Raw genomic sequence first — 23,721 nt, 5'->3', positions numbered from 1 at the left:
TTAAAGCGGAGGCTTTAATCCGTATGTGACTGGATTGCCATGCTAATAGTGAGCTGTCGGGAACGCTGCGTTCTCAAAGAATCAAGCAGCTTCGGAGCTGCAGACACTGCAGGCTCATATTTCACTGCCAAAATGTGCACACAGGAGAAATGCACAGAACATCAGGAAATAGTAAAAGCATAACACTGAGGAGAGGCACAGACACCAGGCACAGGGTCCCTGCAGACACACACCATCCCTCTGTAAGTAATGACTGAAAAGAGTCATTTTAGGAAAGGTTCATGCTGTTTTAAGACGGGAAACCCTGCTCAGCATATGTCTTTAATCCACTGCCAGATCCTTTCCCTTTGTCAAAATAAGAAATGGGGATGGGATCACAGCAGGACAAGAAGTTTAAAAAAAGTGGGACAAACCAAAACGCTACTTATAACTCTTTGATGATTCTTAAGTGTACTCAAGCAACTTAAAAGAATACATAATATAAAACACCTTTTTTTTCTTTTGTGTGTCCTCTTTGTGTTTGTGAAATTAAACCTAAGAGAACAATTACATTTAATGTCAACTCACCAGATTCTGTACCATACACATCCTCTCGCTGCGAAGTTCAGCCACCAGGCCATAAATATCCACAAAGTCGTGATCTCTGACGTGCTGAATGAGGTGGTCGAGAGCGATAAATACACCAGTTCTGCCCACACCAGCACTGAAGAACAAGGACAGATGGAGATTGTCAAGGAAGGTCCATTAGAATAAAGTATACGGTCCAATTTACTTGAAGGACCTTGCAGTAATGTAGGAAGTGTCAGTACATTGCTGTTTACCTGCAGTGGACCACTATAGTGGTGTTGTCGTGCCTGTGGGCTCGGACAGCTTGGACAAACTTGATGAGTGTGCTGCAGGACTCTGGGACTCCGTGCTCAGGCCACGATGTGTAGTTGAAGTGGCGAACCAGAATGTAGTGCCCATGCTGCACAGAGAAATACATACAAGAAAAAAGATGGATTAACATTAATATAGATTACATAACTCAAAAGGTTGGAATGGAACAAATTACTCACTATAGAACGGTTCATTGAGGAGTAGTTTGACATTTTGGAATTACTTTGCAATTTTCACTGTGAAATAGATTAGATAATTCAACACCACTTTTATTTCTGACTGTTAAATATGAAACAGAGACTATTACACTAGTTTAGCATAAAGACTGGAAACAGCTTGTATCTTCTCATCTAACTCTTAATAAGAGAGCAAACAAGTGTATTTCCTGTAGCGTTGAACTATTTCTTTAAGCTGTTGGCCTGTAACATTTACTTAAAAAGAAAATGGCAGCAACAGGAACTTTTTTGGTTCACATTATCCAGTTAGATGAACGTGGAAGAATTGACGTGGATATATTTGTGTATTACAAAGTTCGGAACAAATGCCCACATCCAGTATCTACACTGAACAAAAATATAAATGCAACATTTTTTTTTTGCTCCCATTTTTCATGAGATGACCTCAAAGATCTAAAACATTTTCTATATACACAAAATAACCATTTATTGCACAGTTGTGCGTTAGGCTGGCCACAATAAAAGGCCACTCTGAAACGTGCAGTTTTGCTTTATTGGGGGGGTCTGGGGGGGTCCGAAAACCAGTCAGTATCTGGTGTGACCACCATTTGCCTCACGCAGTGCAACACATCTCCTTCGCATAGAGTTGATCAGGTTGTTGATTGTGGCCTGTGGAATGTTGGTCCACTTCTCTTCAATGGCTGTGCGAAGTTGCTGGATATTGACAGGAACTGGAACACGCTGTCGTATACGCCGATCCAGAGCATCCCAAACATGCTCAATGGGTGACATGTTAGGGTTAGGGTTAAAGTAAAGGCACACCTGTGCAATAATCATGCTGTCTAATCAGCATCTTGATATGCCACACCTTTGAGGTGGGATGGATTATCTCGGCAAAGGAGAAGTGCTCACTATCACAGATTTTTTCAGATTTGTGAACAATATTTGAGAGAAATGGTTATTTTGTGTATATAGAAAATGTTTTAGATCAGGGGTGGGGAACCTCCGGCCCCCGGGCCGTATACGGCCCGCGAGACCATTTGGTACGGCCCTCGAGGTAATTTATAAACACACGCAAAAAAGAAAAAAATTAAAGAAATCTAGACCACAAACAAACAAAGCAAGTGCCTGTTTTTCCTGAACAAGGTCAGGGTCCTTGAACACAACACGAGCATAACGTGTCATCACGTGGTACATGTCTCGTCTGACAGGGGTGTAGTTCTGACGGAGAGCACCAGATAGTCGCTCCGGCACTTCCAAGCAGTACCCATAAGGAGCCGTACACATGCCGCAGTTGTTGCGTGGCTGTGTCTTTAGTTGAAAGCCCAGTGGCGATCTGTTCATCTGTCATACTGATCATACAGTCAATAACTTAGCTGTTATTAACATCTGGTTAGCTAGCTATGCTAACGAATATGAGAAGCTTTTTCTACAACCAGTGAGGTAAAGGTACATCTTTATATGATCATTATAGTTATAAAAAAATAAGAGAATAAAGTAAACGGGTATAAAATACTATATGACAGTAAAAAAAAGTTGTTATTAATAAACAAGAATACAGTTTGAAAGGGGAGTGATTTGTAAAATATCCATAAAGAAAAAAGTCAATCTGCTTACAGGTCTGTTTCATATGGGTGTTGAGAGATGTCTAGATCTCCTAATGTTGCTCTCAAAGTGCACCAGATTGATGCTTTTAATTTCAATATTTTTTAAAAAATCATCCCGGGGGAGCATGCCCCCAGACCCCCCTAGAGAAGGTTAGGTCCCCCCCCCCCCCCTCATGTCCACATGGATAGGATACTAAATACATTTGCAAACATATTGTGTCTAATATCTTTCTGTTTTGGTGGTCATGCCACAACCGTGCACATGAATGCATGCACGAGTCATGGTTAGATATCTGGATTAAGAGGTTGCTTTTTCATTGTACAGCATGAAAGAAAGGCGAAATGAATGGGCTGTGATTTTAGTATTTTTAAGCAGAGGTCAATAATTTGTACGGCCCTCGGAGGATGTTGAAAAAATTGAAATGGCCCTCGTGAGGAAAAAGGTTCCCCACCCCTGTTTTAGATCTTTGAGTTCATCTCATGAAAAATGGGAGCAAAAACAAAAGTGTTGCATTTATATTTTTGTTCAGTGTACATATGCATGAACAGCATGGTGTGTGTGTGTGAATGTGTGATTGTGTAAGGTGTGTCGGCGTAATCACCTTTTCTACTTTGAGAGTTCTGACAGTCCAGTCAGGAAGGACTTCCTCTGACACTTTTGAGATGAGAATGTCACTAAACACCGACATCGGCTTATTGTCCTCTGGCCAGTACTTGTGACATCGAATCTGAAATGCCAAGCACACATACACATACACACATACACACACGCACACACACACACACACACACACACACACACACACACACACACACACACACACACACACACACACACACACACACACACACACACACACACACACACACACACACACACACACACACACACACACACACACACACACACACACACACACACACACACACTCAGATCTCCTGTTGACAGAGTTTTAAAGATGCCCCTCCTTTCCTCTGAATTCTCTTTCATAACAGGGTCAAATGACGCACTCTCCCTTTCTCGTAACACTGTGTGAGCATGGCGATGGTGCGGGTTCCTGTTTCCCAGATCATCCTCCAAAAGTCAGCCACGGTGCCCGGCAGAGGCCCCTGGGTGGCTATGAACTCATTTGGACAAAGGTAGCCCTACAGAGCAGAAACACAGAGACTGAATATTGTAATTGCAAGCTCAAACAACACCCCAGCAACACACTCACGCAGAAATTAATAAACTTGAAGTTGTTATCTATCTATCTGACTGAATCAGAAAGGGACAGATATTTATTTATTTATGTTTCGGATTGTTGGTACTCACTGACACAAAGCTGGCGTTGATGAAGTCAGAGCCCGCAGTGCCCGGCTCTGACAGCAGTTTCACTCGGTTGTTATTGTCTAGACAAAGTTTAATAAGAAGAGCATGATAGAAACATGTGAAATAAAGCTGTGCAAGCGCTGGTGAAATCGATATGCAGGTAATGTTGGAGCTAACACACATAATGTTGGTATACTGTGAGTGTTTAAACCTTGAAAACTTATTTTCAGCTTGACCACTCACAAGGTTTAATGTTAGGGAAGCGGTTTTTGGATTTGTTCCAGGGCAGGTCAGCGTCAGTGGTGGCCAGGTCCTGCAGCAGCTTTGGTAGCTCCTGGGTAGACAACGCATTATACTCCAATATTAATAAACACACATACAAAAGGTTAAAGGTCAGAGCCTGTATTTTTTTTTAAATACAAACAGTTGGGACGTAAGTGAAAGATAAATGTGTTAAAACATGTATTGTGACTTTAAAAACACTGTTTAAATGATCAGAATGCCAGAAGTCTCTAAATTGATTAAGAATCTATTCAGGTATGAATGCAGGAATATATGTTATACGTCATGAATAATAAGCAACATGTAAAATGCAGAACATTTTCATTTTAGTTAATACATTAATCACCAAATGCTTATTTGATCGGATGTTGACCTGCTCTTGTGCATTAGTGAGGTGCAAAACAACAAGGAAAAAGCTGGCATTGATTTTGTTTGAATCACTATCCTTTTTACTGCCTGCACTAAATTATTCCTATTATTGGTTTTCTGTGATGTAATCTGTTTTCTAACTGCAGACTTTCCTTCATGCTCCATTTACTTAGTCATTTCCAGGTTGTTTTATTTTATTCCATCTCAATGCATACATGTCTACACAGTTTAGAAACACAGGTCCGGGCAGTAGGCAAACACTTACAGCAAACTCCTCCTGGAACTTGGAGTTGTCGTTGGCACACAGATCCTCTACATGCTGCAGGAAAGACTTCTTGTTGACAGGCCTGGCAGATAGGGAAGGAGTTATATGAGGAACAGAAAGAGATGTACAAACACTCTACAACAATATGCTATTTATGTTATTCTAGGATAAATCTTATTTATACTGAGGCATACTGAACATGCTGATCTGTGCTGCAACTATTACGTGTATATTCAGATTATTTATGCAGGAGGACTTACTTGAGTGATTTCCTGTAGCTGAGCAGCCTGGATGAAAATAGACAGCAAACATCAACCAAAAATAAACAAATTAACTAAATAATCACATCCCACACTGGGTTATTTCTGGGCCTGAAAGCTGAAGGGATCTTCACTGCAGAGAGTACATGGCATTGTAAGATAAAGCAGAGGAGGTTTAACCGTTTCTAATCAAATCTTTCTTTGCATTGCTGAAGACTTGTAGCTACGCAGATCCTTAGCTATTGATAACGCTACCACTTGTGCCCTCTATGGCTGATAAGCCTCCCAAGCAATTTTAAGATAGTGAGTGGGTAAACAAATTAAAATGTTCTGAAGCAGAGGGGTGTCGGCACCACTCTGCAATCCCTGCCAGTGATGGAGGAAAAAGAGACCCTGATTCCATCAACTGTCGACCTCCACCAAAGGTTTGATAAGCAACACAGATGGATGATTTAGGGTGATTTGATTCGGGATTAATGGGAAATTTGACAATGACGAACACATAGTGATGGCCGTGTACAAGGCAGTGCGACATGCAATAAAAGCACACACAACAAAATGTGGCACACGCAGGTCCAAAGCCCAACTTACTGGATCACATAAATCTCTTTCCGCCTAAAGAAGAAGGAAGAATACCTGGTGGGAGAGAAGTGCTTGGTGAGAGAAAGACAAAGCCAAGGCGAGTCAATGCAAGTGTCATGTGCGTGCAAGGAGGGTTATTTTTGCAACTTGTGTGACAGGTAACAAGAAAAAGTGGGATATTATAACATAAAGCTTAGACAAGTGGAGTGTTATGCTGATCTCAGCTCCAACAAAGCAGAGATACACAAATGACAAAAATAACGTAAAGTGGACATACTGTATCATGCTCTACTGTAACATATTTCAATGCTTTAATGTTCCAAAAAATGTGTGTGTCTGTTGTGATTGGTCAACCGCTTAGAGATGTACTGCCCCTTAGCCTATAGTGATGTCACTATGTTATGGAAGTAAACAAAGGTGTCCAATGGAGGCGTTTCAGGAAAGGGGGGAGTGTTTTTGCCTTTTCAGTCCATTTACATGCACAGAAACCTGCAACACACTACAGGAAAGGGAAAACCCCAAAAAGCATTATAGGGCCTCTTTAAAAGACAGCTGGTGCAGCTTAGATGTGAACACAACATGCAGCTGTAAAAGACCTCCAATGTTGCATCTAAAACGAGTGGACAGTAAAGTATCCTCAGGGACTGCCTCCTTTTTTCTGCAGTCACTGCATATAAAAAATGTCATAGAGGATATTTATTAAGGCTGGCGAATATTTACTCAAGTAGGACCGTTATGTTTCTTTGCACATAAAAGATAAGAGACAGTTATCTGCCGGTGGAAGCTATTCTATTTATCCATCTTCTCTCATGTGGGTTTTATGTTTTTATTGTTTATTTTGTTGTTCATTCAATTCCTCTTGAAGACAAGGCACATTTAACACCTACAGTACAAGAAGTACATGGTTTCTTTGGTATTCTGTCATTATATGGGTATTCTTTAGATGTTGGGGAAAGAAAGGTTTACAGAAAGACTTTTTTGTTGAAGGCTTTCTATTGGGTAGTATTTCGTCTAATCCCAGCCATCGGTGACCTTGATGCACCAAATTAACTGAATCTCACTTTGCTTCTCACCATCTTGCAGCACCTATTGCCTGTGCACTTGCTTGTGCCAAAGAAGACGCTCAAACTGAATTTTTATGAGAGGATGGTTGGAGAGCTGCAGAAAGGATGACTTGTCTGTTATGCTGAGAATTGAAGGTAAACTATAAAGCCCCGATGATGCCGTGTTGTGTCATAGTGATGCTGATTCTATTTTCTGGCTGCAGTGAAGATGTTCTTGTCTTGTTGACTTAGATTTAGAATCTCGTCTGGGGCAGCTAAATCAAGCCTAAACTCATGAATTGTGCATGCAGTTTCAGCTGCCAAAAATCTGTGTGATATATTCAGTAAAGTGAAGCCCTTAGATTAAAAGTAATCACACAGACTAACCGGTTGAGTTTTTCTTGTTTGAGTTCCAGATCTGCCACAGCAATCAGCTGATCCAGTTTACACTTGGTCTCTATGATCTCTGCCTCTCTGGGTGAATAAGTCCCACCCTCCTTCTTGCGCTGATGGATCCTGACATGTTAATCAAACACATCAGTTAATAACAAGGAAAATACAGAAATAATATTTATAATAATGTGAATAACAAATTAGGCATTGCAAAATGTCTCGTATCCACAAAGGAATTTGCACATGTTTTATTTTGTGTAAAAATACTACATCAATGTCAATGCAGTGTTTAAGTTAATGTATTCACGTTTGCAAATAATTGAAAGCCTGCTGCTATCTTACTTGACAGAGCCACAGATGATAATGATGAGCAACACAGCCAAGGTGACGGAGAGCAAAACACCCAGGATGATCTGCTCTTCTCTGGTCAACAGCCCGTCCACTTCAGAGAGGAGACAACGTTACACAAAAACAACAAACATTCTGGACAGGTTTTATATTTTCATTTATTGATTGGGAGAAAAACAGAGATGAATACAATTACCTGCAGTCTTGACGTGCTCCGAGTACACTGAGTCTGTGTATTGGCCATTAATATTAGTGGCTCTGAACTTAAACCTGGTGAGTATGAACAGTCCAGTGTAAGCTTTTATTTACGTAAAGCCTGTTCATACAACTGTTTTAATTTTGCTGTGTGTTTGTGTGTTGCACTCACACATAGACAGTTTTTGGCTTCAGAGGTCCGTTGCAGAAATGATCGGTGTGGTTCTCCTTTACACAGTCATTGTTCCGTCCGATCACGTAGGTTCCTGCTGTGGTGTGATTGTTCCTCACTGTGGGCGGGCCCCGTGCAGACACACTGCGACCCCCTCTGACGTGTGCGTCCGTGCGCTGCGCCCCGTCCCCAAGAGGACACGGTGGGTTAGGGAACCCCATGTCAGTCAGGTAAGGGTCAGGTCGATGGAAGAATGCATTCTTCCAGTTGGTCAGGTTCTGGATGTCCTTCACTGTGAAAGGATGAGTAAGTCAGTTAGAGAGGAAAGGAATCGCAGGGGGACTGAGTCAAATTTCTGATGACGTTAAGCTCTTTGGCTCATGCATACATTTAGTCTTTTTTGAGCTTAAGGCAGAGTGACGTACTGTAAAACAAGATTCTAGTCGAGGCTTAAAGCCCTAACAAGACCAATACCCAAGTGTGCTCAACTAAAAGTGAAGGCTGTCAATGTTTCTGAAGAGCCATACCCCCTGACTCGGCCACGATGACCTGAATTTTTGTGATTGGTCCATTGTCGTCACTATAGAAACAGGCAGGCATGCGGATGGTGATACTCCTGTGGGTTACCATGGCAACCTCTCCATGGCCCAGCTCTGCCTGGGGTCTTTGCGTTGGCTTGGCCGGAGCTGGAATACATGCACGTGTGAACAAGCAGGAGCACACACACACACACAGGAACACACACACACAGACAGGAACACACGCACACAGGAACACACACACACACACACACACAAACACACACACACACACACACACACACACACACACACACACACACACACACACACACACACACACACACACACACACAGACACACACACACACACACACACACAGACACACATACACACACACACACACACACAGACAGAGACAGACACAGAGGTTGTTGAGTAATTACAGTGTGTGTGATGATGGCATTAATGCCTGTTGCATTTTACAAACAGGTCGATGCTCTATCCGCTACATCATGAACATACATCTGACGATATTGTGGAGTAAAGCTGTGTCAGACAAGGCCTGCCTATTGTTTTACTGAACATGACACTGTGCAGCGGCAATTCTGTGTCTCACATCTACGCTGCACTGCTGCAACAAGAAAGGGAGGCACACATTAAAGCACTGCAGAGCGCACATAACAAAGCGTGACATGTACCTGTGATCCCTGTAGTTATACGGACTTGAGAGCTGGGTGGGCTCAGACCTGCCCCGTTCTTAGCTGAAATCTACAAACAGACGAATAGAAGAAAGGAGGGAAGACAGCAGAAAGAGGGGCAAGCATATAGAGGAGTTATAGATAAAGAAAATGTTGATCTGAACAGAGTCAAACAAGGCTGTGTGTGTGTAAGATACTGTATGTGTGTTTTTCACCTGTATGCTGTAGCTGTGTCCTCCCTTCAGACCCTCAATGACAGCAGTCATCGTGTTTTGGTCTCTGTGGGTGATATTAAGGCTGATGTTCTTGACTAGTTGGTCCTTTTCGTAGATGTACACAAAGTAGGATGTAATGTTTCCATTGGGCTCCTCTGGAGGGGTAAAAGTCACCTTCACTTGGTTCACTAACTCTGGGACAACTGATACTACAACATTCTTGGGAGGGTCCTTGGGCTCTGGGGACAGAGTAGAAATGATACAGGAGAACATTAATTACAGATATATTCACTGTGAAGCAGTAGCCAGTGCTCCTCAGATGAGTATTTCTACATACCCTCCTCCAGCGTTTGAAATTCAATTGGTCCGATAGCTTTCCCATCGCTGGCAGCATGCTCCGATGGACCGGTAAAGGCAGTGATCGTCACAAAGTAACGAGTGAAGGCAGTCAGCTCAGTCACAACAACGGTCGTCAGCTCTCCTGGAGCCCGGACTGTAGAGAAGTTCAGACCGGGACCGTCCACCTGGTTTAACAGGATAGTTCATGGGAACATCTTTATTTGAAATTCATATTGTTTAACCACACAAACTCATAACACCATTTAGGTGACATGTTCATATTTTTGCATGTGTCTGTAGAAACGAAATTCAATGAGATGACCTGCACAAGATAGGAAGTAGGTCCAGCGATAACAGCTGGAGGGTTCCAAGTGATGTGAAGTCCGCTGGAGGTGGGGGTCACTTTCAGGTCCCGGGGAGGGTCATCAGGGTCTGAGGGAGGAGATAAATTATGCTTATGATGCTATTTACATTTTTAAAAGCCTTAAAAAATCATGTTAATAAGATAATGAATGATTTGTTAGCATGCTAATGTTGATTGCTGAATGCTGTTTAAGTCTTTTGAAAGACATGCCAAAGTCCAAATAAATATTACAGGAATAATCTAGATTTAAATCCAATTTTTGTTTTCTGGAAATCCTTGGAAATCATCACAGGTGTCACGATCTGTCTGTGTTTTGACTTGTCTTTTCTGTCTTTGGTTTCATGTTTTATTTTGAAATGTCTTCACCTCCTGTCTTGCCTGTTGCTGTCTGTCTGTTTTCCCTCCTACCTAAATACCCGATTGTGTTCACCTGGTGCCCCTGTGTTTTCTCCTCCCTCCTCACCTGTGTCTGGTTTGTGTGATTAGTCTTGTGTGTATTTAAGTTCTGTTTTTTCTGTCTGTCAGTTGGTTCATTGTTTGTCTTTGACTGTGTTTTCGTGTTAGTGTTCTGTTTGTGCCTCTAGACCTTGAAATAAAGGTATTCTTTCGGTTTATTCTGCATTTGGGTCCCGCCTGCTTCACTCAACCATAACAACAGGCAATTCTAAAACATCCTATCATCACTGTGATTTTCTTACTTCCAGCCAAGGTGCGTTCATATTTCCAGAGTGTGTATTCTCCAACCCCGGCGTTGGTCACAGCAGCCACCTTGAAGCGGTAGTATCGGTATTTAGCCAGGGATTGGAGTGTGACGCTGAGGCTCCCGTCAATGTGGTCCGAAGCATTCACCGACACTGTGACATTAGAGTGAACGCAGTCTGAGGTCGGCTCGTCCTCTGGGGCCGGCTGTGCAGTAGTTAGTGTGTTTGGTTCGCAAACAGTGGAAATCAGCTGTGCAATGACATGGTACTCTTTCAGCAGGCCGGGAATGGAGAGCGGTGCAGCCCACTGAAGTGTCACATTGTTAGGGGTGACCTGAGAGATGGTGAGGAAGCGAGGGGCAGCGGGGGCTGTAAAGGGAACAAAGTGGATAGAGACAAGTATTCATCCTGTCTTATTGTTTGTTCGGGAAATTAAAGATAAAAATGCTTCACAATACACAGAGTGATTACCTGATTCAGAGAGAGTGGAAGCAGTACAGTTCAGTCCGTCTCCAGGTCCTGCAGAGTTAACTGCAGACACAGTGAGAGCGTACTCCTGGTCTGGAGACAGCCCTGTCACTGTGTACACTGGTGTGTAAACCTGGTGTGTGTATGACTGCGAGTCAACCTCCACTAGAATTTCATAAAACATTATCTGCCCATTAGGGTTGCTTGGATGTTCCCAAAACAGCTGAATTGAATCCCAGCTAACTCCAGAGCAAGACAGGTTCCCCACAGCGTCAGACACTGCAGACAGGGAGATGACATTGGAACATTGTTATAGTACTATTAGCTTAAGTAAGCATTCATCACTGTCCACTGTAAGAGGAAAAAAAACACGAGTGAAATTTCAGTTGGTTTTTTGATTAAAAACGGCTGCTACACACATAGTTTTGCCAAAGATTATTTTATATTACTGGAAATTACAAAAATTCAGCCTGCAGACAAAACTAAAAATAACCTAAAAAAACAGATTAACATTGTTTACAAACAATAATGACCAACTTTTATTTATACATTTATTTTTTGTTGTAGAGCCAGAAACCTTGTGGTAATGACCCGCTGTTCTTGAGGGGAGTCACATTTTTCTATGTGCTTGTGAAAAAAATGATGTTTTATGTCTGTATATGACAATTGTTGTTGTTTACATTTCTTTGTTAATAGGACAAGAAGTGATAACTGGTTATAAAATGTTGATTACCTCAGAAATGAATGGCTTACTGTGTTTACATGTGGAGGACATGTTTAAATGGTCTAATGCTTGCATTTATGCTTTGATTTAATTGCCCCTTAAGGGAAAAATAAAGTATTTCAAACTGAATCAAATACACTGTACAAATCAATTTTATTTTCAACCTTCATAAATTGTGATGGGAGACCTTTATCGTTCTCACATCCCCTGTGTACGGTGTGTACTTTACCTGACTCGTTAGTGGTGAAGGCCACAGGGCTGCTGAACTGATTCCCATGGCCCACTCTAGTGTAACTGTAAACACTGATCTCGTAGGAGCTATGAGGCCTGAAGCCTGAAAGATCCTCGATGGTCGACGGCCCAGAGGAATTCTGAACACACACACACACACACACACACACACACACACACACACACACACACACACACACACACACACACAAATCATCCAATCCTGCTTCCTGGAGTGGGTGTCTTATTGAATTAGCACACATACAGTACGTGCCCGTGTGTATAATGTTACTGCTGAGTGGTATCTAGAGTGTGAAATTAGAGCTACCGCAAGTGTGACACTTTTTTTCTCTGGAGTGTGTGTTAGTGTGAGTGTGATGTTGTTATTGAGGAGTAGCTTTCGGAGTGTGAAATTGTCGGTACCCTGTGTGTGACGGTGTGTGTGATGAGGTCTCGGATCCTGAAGCCGTACTGTATCACCACTCCATTCGGCTCCAGAGGAGGCTCCCAGCTCAGCCACACAGAGACCGCTGTGTGGTTATATATGGTCAAGTTACGGGGGGGGGACATGGGGCCTGAAACACAAAGTATGGCAAACAGATTAAACGACTGAAACAGAATATAGTCAGGATAACTTCGTAGTTTCATTACCATCTAATAAGGATCTTAGATAAATATTGGTAGCACTTTCTATGATGTCTTTGTTTATGTTTTGTTTTATAAGTAATTACAATGGATTTTTTCAAAATTCAAGGCTTTTATTGTCATTTGTACATAGCTACAGTGTAGTCATGTCAATGAACATCTTAGGTCACAGGCTCCTCCAACAGTGCAGCACAATAAAACAGATACAATAGTGCAAGTAAATACAAATACAATTGAATAGAAGAATAGTCTATATAGTAATTTGGAATATGATATATTAGATAAATCGTTTTTTTAAGTTGCAAACATATGAATGTTATGGATCTTCTTACACCGTAAGTTATGGTTTTAAGCACTTAGAAGTATTCATAATGCTAACAACCATTATAACACAATATAACGCATTTTATAATGATTTATAACGTTAAGTATCTAGTACGTTTTTTCCTGCATGGATTATTTTGTATTATAATTCCCATAGTTTTACCATATTGCTCCTGTGGGTATTGTCCAGAGTAATCAATGTATTACATGTTTATTATATGTATATAGCGATTTGAGCACTTGGAAAAGCGCTAAAATAAATACCATGAATTATTATTATTAGTTGCATTATAACAATGCATTACAACTACAGGAATTATAACACACTAAGACCATTTTAAAATAATATCAGCGAGTGACCAACAATTACAAGCATTTATGTTAGCTAACCTTTAAAGTCATTATAAAAAGTGTGTTTATAAAGCATCATAAACATGTTTCCCCACTAACCTCCTTCATCGGTGTGCAGCTGCAGCAGCAGGTGGGGTCCTGAGCCTTTACGCGTAGCAGCTGTAATAGTGATGTTGTAAGCTGTGTATGGAAGCAGGTTGCTGAGGATGAACGAGGTGTTGGGGGTTTGAGTTGTGTTGGAGCCCCCTGGGCCAAAAAGAGTGAGGGTATATTCTGTTATCTCCCCGTTGGCCTCCAGAGGGCGCTGCCAGACCATCGCGATAGAGGATGACGACTGATTCTTGGTGGACACCGGCACCGGAGCAGAACTAGGAACTAAGGAGGAACGATTTCACATTAAAAACATAAACCACACTCCATTAATAGATGTTTGTGTAGATAAACTCACTATCATCATCTGTTCGCAGATACATCGTGCTGGTATGATTGTAGGCCGCGCCAGCACGAGTTGCCGGGGTAACAGTCAACACATAGGGGAAATATTTCCTCAATCTGGTGAACAGAAAGACTGTGTCAGTCGTGCTATGCTTGATGGTCTTGTTGACAGCTGAAGCCCCTTGGTTGGGTGGGTCTGGGAAGATGTCAGCCGCCTGTAAGGTGAGCAGGTAGGTGGGACGGCCGTTGGGCTCCAGGGGAGGGTCCCAGCTGACGATGATGGCAGTGGAGCTGAAGATCTGAGCGGTCAGGTTTTTCACTGAGTCACTTGGCACTGGAGAAAGAAACAAGAAGACTGGTGTTACTATTTTTCACTAACATTGACGACACTGATTCAAAACATTTTAATGTGAGTTTACTGTACTATGAGGCAGTAAATGAGGGCATCAATCAAACATACACACTGACACTTGAGGGGAAAATGAAGAGCGCACCAGTCATCATCATTATCATTATTATAATCATCATCTATCACAAGCATCGTCATAATTACTGGCAGCATTGTCGGAATTCACAAAATCAAAAACAGCATGTCAAGGAGAACAATTCAGCATGTCAGTATTTTAACAAAACAAAAACAAAGCAGTAAGACAGCACAGTAAATAGGCTTAGACACATTGTCATAACATATAAATATATAAACAGCACATTCAGAGACATAAAGTGGCATTTAGGAGGGAAACGAGCACACGGAAAACCTTGGGAAAGAAAGAGGTTGAGGGGAAAATACTCATCCTGTTCATCGTCTCTGCCCCTCCAAAAATTACGCATGGTACAAAGATAAGAAAGAAAGTGGGGATGAAGGGGAAAGGGGAGGGGATCCATGAGATGAATGAGTGGATGTGAGGGGCCAGGTGTGAGTGGGGGTCTGAGCCCAGCGGGGGGGGGGACTTGGCTGTGCCCTGGAGATCCGGTGCTTTGCTGAGAGTGGAACAACTAGAGCACAGGTAGAGATACAGAGTCAGTATGAGCAGTAATAGTTCAGAACATAGAAAACTATTACTACGGCTAAACAAGAAAACATGAATCATGGCATATAAATATGAACTGTTTTTGACAAAGTCTGTGGCGGTTGTCTGCACCATTTTTCCCAAAATAACATAAAAACAAAGAGATCAGAGAGATATTTATTTACTTTATACACTGAGGATTTGTAACTACAACATTACATTGGAATTCTGATTTATGTGACAACAAGACAATTGTAGCAATGGCACAGCACGAACGTAAAGGCTTTTTTATTTTACTTAAATCCTACAGTTCCATTTTTCTCTGTGTCTTTTAATCCCTTACAACTTTCGTCATGCTTCGCAAAAGGAAACGCAAACTGGCTGTCTCCAAGGCGTCACAGGCGGACAAAAATAGAGCCAGTTTGCAAGACCGACTGTTATTCCCTTTTACTAACAGGCTGAAAGTCCCATCTTCAATCGCAGAGTTTTTATGTCATTTTCATTTTTATAAGTTGAAGAGGTTTTGGAAAAAGTGTGCAGACTAACCATCCAGTGAGACGTTGTACAATAATATATCTAGCGTTATGTGTAGTATTTCATGTGTAATTCTATTTCTTTATTATTATTTACATTGGTGCATGTGGGTGTGTGTCAGCAGGTGTGTCTAACTGACCGTCCTCAGGTAAGAACAGGACAAGTGGCTCGCTCTGGACCCCCCCGTTCCCCTGCACTGTGCTAGAGGTCATCCACAGCGTGTAGTTTGTGCCTCCAATCAGCCGTGTCAGAGTGAAGTAGAGGGCTGAATCAGGAGAGGCCGGCTCAGGTAGGTCTGACACTGGAACCCTCTATGGAGAAAAACAAATGTTAGTTTGGTTTTCATACACTTCAAGCGAAATGTAAAGAGAGCAGAACAGATGCTTTTCAAATGAAAGAAAAACCCAACATTAAATGTCTTTTTTTTTACCACAAGCAGTCAGGAAGAATCTGCATTAATTTAGACCATGGATAAAAATAAAGAAGCACCTGAAACGTTTAAAAATAAATACAGAAACAAATATTTGGCCATGAAGAATTGTTTGTTCACAGATTTTTAAAAGTCAATTATTTATATAGTGTTATGAAGACAGCATCATACATCTTCAGTCCTTTCCGAACCCAGCCAGAGGGATTATTTAATGCTTGTTATTATTTTCTTATATTTTGGCCTTGAGAACAGCATAACAAGCAGTTAGGCCAACCCTGCTGTATTATGAAGTTATAACGTTGATATGAAGCATTTCTTAGCAATTTACTAGTTAGTATTAGTTCATAATTTAGACATCCAGCAGAAACAAGGCAGTATTGCTAAATTGTCCAAATTCAGAGTTTCGATTGTGTCCAACATTTTCTATCTTTTAGCTCTGCTTTGTTCTCCACCGACTCCAGAGAGAATGATTTGTTTCTTTAGTAGCTAACAGGATCACTGTGTTCACCAGCCTGTCACTAGCTCTGCTGTTTGATGCTGTGCAGGGAGCATGCAGAGTGATTAGCTGGCAACAACTACCTGCTGCTGGAAGAGGGTTACTGAGATCAGTGCGAGGGAACCAAAGTTTGTGTCTCACCTGCTCAGCCACAGTGTTGTTATAAGAGTAGTATATAGAGTAGTGTACAATGAGTCCATTAGGTTCAGTAGGCGGGTGCCACAGCAGGGTCACAGAGGAGGCGGTCACATTTGCAAAAGTCACATTCTGCGGGGAGTCAAATGGTTCTGAGAAACACACAGATAAATATTCAGAACGAGGAAGAAACTTCATACACACATGGTGATTAATTCTTCTGATGTAATTTGTCTTAATGGTCTTAAACATCCGCCAGCACCTGCATCCGTGGTGGTGAAGCTAATGTAGATCAGCACTCCTCCATCTCCCAGTCGGGTCCAGCTGGAGACAGAGGCGTTGTAGCGGCTCTCTGAGTCTACATTAATAACCACTGATGTCCCCGTCACATTCTGCCACAGCTCAGTCGTTTCATTCCTATCAAAGAGAGCCACTATTTATGTTACAATGTGTTTCTTAATCTCTACAGCCAAACTGGGAGAAGGACATTAGGAAACTCACCAAATTCTGACTTTGTAGTAGAGTATGTCTGAATTGGCTTCGTGCGGTGGTTGCCATGACAACTCCAACTCATAATCTGACAACTTCCTGGCGAGGAGAAACTGAGGAGCTGTGTTTGGGGCTGAGATGCAGGAGAAAGACTTTCCAGTGAAAAAACACAATCAGGAGGATGGGCCTAATAAATACAGACACTGAGGAGTGATGAAAAATAGATTTGCACTGGGGAACTAGGAACCTCAGATGGCCCCTCAGGAAAGTGCCCGAGAGAAACTGAATGTTTCCCTGAAATAAAAGACTGGTTAGTTGAAAGGACTCTGTTGTATGAGCTTCTCAGAGCTGATTGGAGACAAGAGCGTCACGTGGCATCAAACACCTGTGATGTAACACCATTAGCATGATCTGAAACAGAGAGATGTAACTGAGAAGGAAAAGACGAGAGGAAAGTCAGATTTAATCAGACGCCCTCCGAACTCTGTCATGATGTAATCGTGCAGCGTCCTGGATCTGAAAACAAACCCTCCCTCTTTCCCTCCCCCCCCGACCCTTCTCACCATCCTCCAGTGTAGTGATGTTCAGCGGATCACTGCTGTAGTTCCCAGGCCCAACGCGTGTGTGTGCTTGCACCATGACGCGGTAGTTGGCGTACTTCCTCAGGTGTGTGATGTGGATGTAGTTGGTAGGGGAGGTGAGGTTCAGGTAGTGGCTGGAGTTCCACAGCTGCAGGCTGTAGTGGGTAATGATCCCGTTTGGCAGCAGAGGGGGCTGCCAGGTCACGTTCACCTCGCTGGGACTGACCGACTCATAAGTAACGTTATACGGAGGACTGCCCGGGACTGAAGAGAGAACACAAGAAGATGAACTGTTATTAAAATCTGAAAATGTGGTATTTTTACTCAATATTTTTGATAAGTGCATATTAGCTACAGTAGCTGCAACCAACAACAATTTGAAACATTGATAAATCCAAAGATTATTCTGTAAATGAGTGAATAATTGTTTGGTCTATGGGATAGTTAATAGTTAAAAATATCAATCCCAGTTTCCCCAAATCCTAGATGTTTTCTTTAAAAAAAATCCAGTTTTTCAGTCAAAAAAATATATTTAGTTTAGTAAGATGTACTACCCAGGAAAGCAGTACATTTCTATATTTTCAGAGTTTGAAAACAGAATAAATTTTTACCATTTCTGCATTAGAGATTATTTACAAATGTCGATCAACTAATCCATCATTCTACTAATTGTTGCAGCTCTAGCATTCATGTTTTTGAATGCATCCATCAACACACCGTCTTCTCCGGACAGCAGGTACAAAGATTCTGACGTTTGGTTGCCGTGGCCGTAACGGGTGTACGCCTTCACAGTCACGTTGTAGTAGGAGAAAGGCTTCAGGTTCATCAGAGTTGCTGTGTTTGAGGATGTATTCAGTAACTCAGAGTAGGACTCGTTCTCATACTGGACCTCGTAATATTGGATCATCCCATTGGCTTGCTCTGGGGCGGACCAGGCCAATGTGGCGGCGAGGGGGCTGGTGGCGACCACAGTGAGGTTCACAGGGGGGGAGTCAGGCTCTGGGGATGGAGCGACAAGAAAATCACAGATAAAATATAAATGAATTGAACAAAATCAAATCAAATAATCCAATAATTAGGCTGAAATATCCTCATAATAAATATTGGGAGCAAAATAATACATTTAATTGTTGATAGTTTGCATGCCACAGACTAGGCACCCACAACAATAAAGAAAGAAGGTAAAACAGCTTCAGAAACATATAAAACACAATATCTGCATTATTTTAACAACTCTAACAAATGTTTTGACCGTTGTGTTTGTATTGTCTCCAGTTTGTTTTCAGCACATACCGTCCTCTAAGGTGAAAACAAAGATGTCATCGTCCTCCGACAGGGAGCTCTCTCCCACAGCTGTAGAAGCAGCTACGCGTAGCTTATAACCAGTATACTTGTCCAGATCTATACATTAGACAATAGATATTTATCAACAACCTGTATTATAATGAGTATAATGACTGTACAGAAAAGGTGATTTATCTACCCGTTATCAATATGCTGGTAACGTCGGTAGACCACTTCAGGGCCTGATCACTGTGCAGTTTAAGGCCGTAGACGGTGTAATGTGTGATCCGCCCGTTGGGGTTAAGCGGTGGCGCCCAGCTCACTAGTATGGAGGTGGAGCTGATGTTTTGATAGGACACTTCCAGCACTGAGCTAGGGACTAAACAAAACATACACAACTAGACATTATAAAATAAATATGTTATTTTGGGGGTTTTGCAGGCCTGATAATTTGTTATGATAATTGATTGTCAATACTAATTACTTGAAATACTTTATATATATTTTCCTATTCTTTCTAAACGTAGAACTTAGAATATTAACATACAGTATTTGACGAGCTGTATTGTTTCAGGGTTGTATACAAATGGTTGATTTCACCAATTTAGCATGTGTAAATTAAATGTATTGTAATGAAATGGTACACCCACCCTGCTCCCTGGTCTTCTCAGTGATATCTGTTGCAGGACCCTCTCCCACTGGTGTGGAAGCAGTGACCCTGAACGTGTACTCGGTGAAGGGATTCAGATCTGACACCAGGTAAGACAACTCCTCAGACAACACGTCCATCACCTCCTCTCTCATTGTTACCCCTGCAACACGCATGCAAGACACAGATGCATACACAAGAGCACACACACACAATTTATAAGCACAGATAAAAAATACTTTTACAATGGGCTGCAGGAAGTTAAGGGAAGCAGTGTGTTTTGGGAGTTCTCTCGCACCTTTAGCACCAGAAGTTGCTGTGTTGCGTGTTAAAAAGGCTCCTGTAATTGATGCATCTTGAGTAAACAAGCGTAGCTGGCCTGGGGTCAGGGCCAAGCGTGATGAATCTGAGGTCAGATCTCCAGCCTGGGATTGCTTTGTCAGCCAGGGTGGAGGCGTAGCCGGTGGCACAGAGGTAGGAGAAAATGAAGAAGTCCCAGAGACTGCAGAGTCAGAGGATTGAGTGTTTGTGCTGTCAGAGTGAGAAGCAGAAATGTAACTTGTGTTGGGCTCCTCGGTGACCGCGGAGGCAGCGGTTACTTGAGCATAGGTGTTAGTGATTTGGTCGGCAATTCTTTGTCCAGAGTGTGTAAGGCCAGAAGCAGTTGAACGTTTGGGAAGTGTGCGATCAGGGACAGTGGCAGTGAATGTCGGCGGAGATGTGATCAGACTGAGCTCAGCTGTTCTCTTACGTCGCCCGGAATTGTTACTGACATCAGGGGGAACAGTCTCATCTTCAGGCAAATCAGTTGTATTCTGAAAGAAGAAAAAACTAGAGTTTATAGTCTGTCTGTAGTTTTGGGGTTGGGGACAGTTTTTCTAAAGGGCAGTCGAAAACTTGAACAGGTGTTTATGATACTCTGTCCTTTCCCTGACAGCCATCAAGAGAGGAGTTTTTACATTGCAAATCCTCTTTTCTTCAATATGTACAGTAAGTAAATGCAGGATTAACAGTAACATTTGCTCCAACCTTTCTAGATGAACAGGCTCAGGTTTTAAAACTGAATTGTTATCATTACTAAACTGTATTGGGATACATTTTTGGTGTTTTTAGGAATATGTTTACTATCTGGCCTACCATTTCAGCAGTGAGGGTGATGTCCTGCAGCAGGGTGACGCCAGCCAGAACCTGCAGTTTGTACTGTATGATCGGACCATTGGGCTGGGCAGGGATCCTCCAACTCACACGGATTGAAACTGAATCCTCAGCTTCAGCTATCAAGTCCTGCACTGCACTGGGTGCTACTCACACAAATAAAGAGCCAAAGAGAATTAGACACAGACATAGAAGTACAGAAAACACACCTTTACACATCGGGAATATTTATTCGACTTTACTGTGTCATCTTTGACATTTCTGTAGCTCTGCGTGTTTTTGTGTCACCCTTTTCCTCCCCAAAATAAAGTTATGAGTAAATTTATGAGGATTCACCTAAATGCAAAATAACATATTAGTATGCAAGTACACCCACCTTCTGCAGGTGTAATCACATCTTCCTGCGCTGCTGGGCCTACTTCTCCAGACACTTTGGCTCTGACGGCCAACGTGTACCTTGTGAAGGGACTCAAACCAGTCAGAGCAAACCGCGTGTCTGCTGTGCTGTTCTCATACAAATATCCTGGGATGAAGGGGAAATAGAAAAATGTGTGGATTTCAATCAGTTTAGAGTTTAAGACCTAAATTATGCATGAATGTGAGTGAGAGCAAGGGTGTATTTTAAAACCTGTAGGTCCATAAAGGTAGATAACGTAGGTGTTTTTTCCTGTGATGATGTTGGGAGAGCTCCAGGACACGGATATAGATCTAGATGTCATATTCAATACAACAAAGTTTGCTGGGGAGTCTTCTGGGGCTGCAGAGATAGAAATAAAGATATTCTTAAATGTTGCAAATATTGAATATCCCACTAATCAATACACCAGTTAGACAGAAGCTACGGCCGGGTTTAGTTATTTTTCCACACCTGATTCTGGCATGCGGACCATAGTGGAGGCTATCTGTCCCTCTCCGTCAGAGGTGAAGGCAGAAACTTCGAATAGATATGCGGTATAAGGGCGTAGCTGATCAACCCCTACTGATATGGGCACACTCCAGGCGGCTGCAGGGGGCACGGCGGAGTGGGTGATGGGTGACAACGAGGCTGTTATTTCCACGGGACTGGGAGTCGCACGTGACAGGATATCGGCTGCATCCTGCACATACAAAATCATAAAGGACAATTCAAGCCTTATATAATACACATGGCCGGATTTGTGCCTTGGTAGCATCTAAAATGCTGACACAAACAGAACATTTCACAATAACAGTTGAATTAAAAGAGGGTGACAGAATGACTACATTGCAGTGAGGCAGCGCCCCGGTCATGATGTCCTCTGCATTGACCTCCAGCGTGCGAACCGTCTGCCCGGTACGAGCGTGTTTAGCCTTGACAGCAAACTTTGTGATGAGGCCGTTGATGCGGTGCGGCAGGAACCAAGTAACCAACACATTGGTGTGGTTCTGAGAAAACGCTGTCAAGTTGGTCACCAGGCCAGGGGCTGCAGGAAATGCACACACACACACAAATACATAAACAATTAGCAAGAAGATGTCTTTTAGTCTTTTAGATGTAAAGATTATTATGCAAATAGGTGTGCATGAAAACTCACGGGATTCCGCTGTCTTGATGTATAAAGATTTGCTGAAGGCTCCTATTCCAGCTGGAGATATGGCTGCTACCTGAAGTGACAGAGAGGAAGTATGTATAATCATTAATTCATTCTCCTGTCAATAGGGCATGGATTAGCATCTGAGGCAATGATCACTGCAATAATGATACATTATACACAGGTATGTTGACAGTAATTAAAAGCACTCTGAATTGATTTAAACAGAATACATTAAAATGAATGACAAATACATTAATAATGACATGAAAGTAAAATACCAATTTAAGTCTGATTATCAGGCTAATGGAGTATTCATCTAAAAGGACAATAATGAATGCCTCCTCTAAAACGTCTTGGAACATCCATCTGCAGCTTCATTTGCTTTATATTTGTACTGGACCACTATGAAAAGCATTGTATATTAAATACACATTTTAACTTATCAATAAGTATACGACTTAATTATATGTAAATCTTTTTTTGTGACATATTAGTTGCAGCTTACATTATTTATGTTTTGATAGTTTGTCAGCTCAGCTTTGTGCATGGCATGGTGGGCCCACACACTCACAGGTGAGATGTAGTAATAGGATACATGCACACACACTCATAAGCATACAGTACACGCGTGCACACAAGGTAGGTATAATCCCGCTGTGTGTCCATTTGTATGAGGGTCATTGTGGGTTAATGAATTCTGAAAACTAATAAGCATGATCACATTCAAGCTCAGTGACAACAGACAGTGGAAAGAGCCATGGCTGATCCATATATCTGTTTACCTGATTAATAATGCAATCAGGATCAATTACCAGCATTAAGCCAGATCAAGAGAATAGTCTGCTCCAGTGGGATCTGTCCGCATGATAATACAGGAGGACAGGTCTCAGAAAAAGAAAAAAAGAATATGTAATACCACATCTAACATTCATACCCATTGAATTTGTATGTTTGGAAAAATCTTCGGCTGGTTGTATTTGAGTTCCCCAAAGCACATTCCTATCAGCTACCCTGTGACGGCATCAACCTTGAGTTGATTATCTCACCTCGATGTGGTATGTAGAGCCGGAGGTGAAGTCAGTGAGCAGGGTCTCTGGGATGTCCAGGTACTTGGTAACCTGTGTGAATGTGGGGTCGGGGTAGGGACACACCTCCTTGTACCTGCAGAGAGAAATCAGTTTTCACGATCATCATCTCCCAACTCACATTTTACCACACAGTACCAGGCTGGTTAAATTTGGTACTCCAAATCTTAATTTGGATTTAAGTAAATTTGGCTAACAAGAACAATAACTCAAGTACAGTATTTAAAAAAACACTTATGGTACTTGTTACTTAGTATTTCTATTTTATGTTACCATATTCCATTATATTCAGAGGGGTATGAGAGGGCAATTCTATTATAAATATAATTAGCTTTTAAAACCTGAATATTGTCTGCTGAAATGAATGTCTCTCGTTGGGTTATTTTAGAAAAATAATCTTTAAAAAAGTCTTTAATGGGT

The 23,721-nt window shown here is 41.9% G+C and overlaps 1 protein-coding gene across 4 annotated transcripts in view; it reads right to left on the bottom strand.

The window, feature by feature from the left end:
- The window catches only part of ptprq (protein tyrosine phosphatase receptor type Q), a 39,036-nt gene that overhangs the window by 2,668 nt on the left and 12,647 nt on the right, over positions 1–23,721 (bottom strand). For 3 of the 4 annotated variants that reach the window (XR_013808934.1, XM_079685511.1, XM_079685512.1), the window contains exons 21-57: positions 23,263–23,377; positions 22,217–22,286; positions 21,906–22,105; positions 21,532–21,760; positions 21,292–21,420; positions 21,040–21,186; positions 20,646–20,809; positions 19,807–20,323; positions 19,510–19,671; positions 19,059–19,238; positions 18,869–18,976; positions 18,293–18,574; positions 17,558–17,839; positions 13,914–14,234; positions 13,565–13,840; positions 12,569–12,720; positions 12,144–12,285; positions 11,194–11,469; positions 10,720–11,091; positions 9,980–10,089; positions 9,656–9,842; positions 9,319–9,557; positions 9,104–9,173; positions 8,411–8,569; positions 7,884–8,175; positions 7,713–7,786; positions 7,511–7,610; positions 7,163–7,291; positions 5,742–5,786; positions 5,151–5,177; positions 4,891–4,972; positions 4,218–4,308; positions 3,978–4,054; positions 3,674–3,808; positions 3,265–3,390; positions 822–967; positions 568–703 (exon numbers count right to left, since the gene is read on the bottom strand). Coding sequence is in view for 3 of the 4 variants with exons in the window: in XM_079685511.1 (XP_079541637.1) it covers positions 568–703; positions 822–967; positions 3,265–3,390; positions 3,674–3,808; positions 3,978–4,054; positions 4,218–4,308; positions 4,891–4,972; positions 5,151–5,177; positions 5,742–5,786; positions 7,163–7,291; positions 7,511–7,610; positions 7,713–7,786; positions 7,884–8,175; positions 8,411–8,569; positions 9,104–9,173; positions 9,319–9,557; positions 9,656–9,842; positions 9,980–10,089; positions 10,720–11,091; positions 11,194–11,469; positions 12,144–12,285; positions 12,569–12,720; positions 13,565–13,840; positions 13,914–14,234; positions 17,558–17,839; positions 18,293–18,574; positions 18,869–18,976; positions 19,059–19,238; positions 19,510–19,671; positions 19,807–20,323; positions 20,646–20,809; positions 21,040–21,186; positions 21,292–21,420; positions 21,532–21,760; positions 21,906–22,105; positions 22,217–22,286; positions 23,263–23,377 (6,349 nt within the window). In the remaining variant the exon portion in view is untranslated. The remainder of the gene's footprint in view (positions 1–567; positions 704–821; positions 968–3,264; positions 3,391–3,673; positions 3,809–3,977; positions 4,055–4,217; positions 4,309–4,890; positions 4,973–5,150; positions 5,178–5,741; positions 5,787–7,162; positions 7,292–7,510; positions 7,611–7,712; positions 7,787–7,883; positions 8,176–8,410; positions 8,570–9,103; positions 9,174–9,318; positions 9,558–9,655; positions 9,843–9,979; positions 10,090–10,719; positions 11,092–11,193; positions 11,470–12,143; positions 12,286–12,568; positions 12,721–13,564; positions 13,841–13,913; positions 14,235–17,557; positions 17,840–18,292; positions 18,575–18,868; positions 18,977–19,058; positions 19,239–19,509; positions 19,672–19,806; positions 20,324–20,645; positions 20,810–21,039; positions 21,187–21,291; positions 21,421–21,531; positions 21,761–21,905; positions 22,106–22,216; positions 22,287–23,262; positions 23,378–23,721) is intronic. The other variant, XM_079685513.1, reaches the window with a different exon arrangement.

The sequence above is a fragment of the Notothenia rossii genome (genome assembly GCF_949606895.1).
Source record: "Notothenia rossii genome assembly, chromosome: 5".
Lineage (NCBI taxonomy): Eukaryota > Metazoa > Chordata > Actinopteri > Perciformes > Nototheniidae > Notothenia > Notothenia rossii.
Note: the sequence above shows the minus strand (reverse complement) of the source record. Positions and strands in the feature narration are given on the sequence as shown.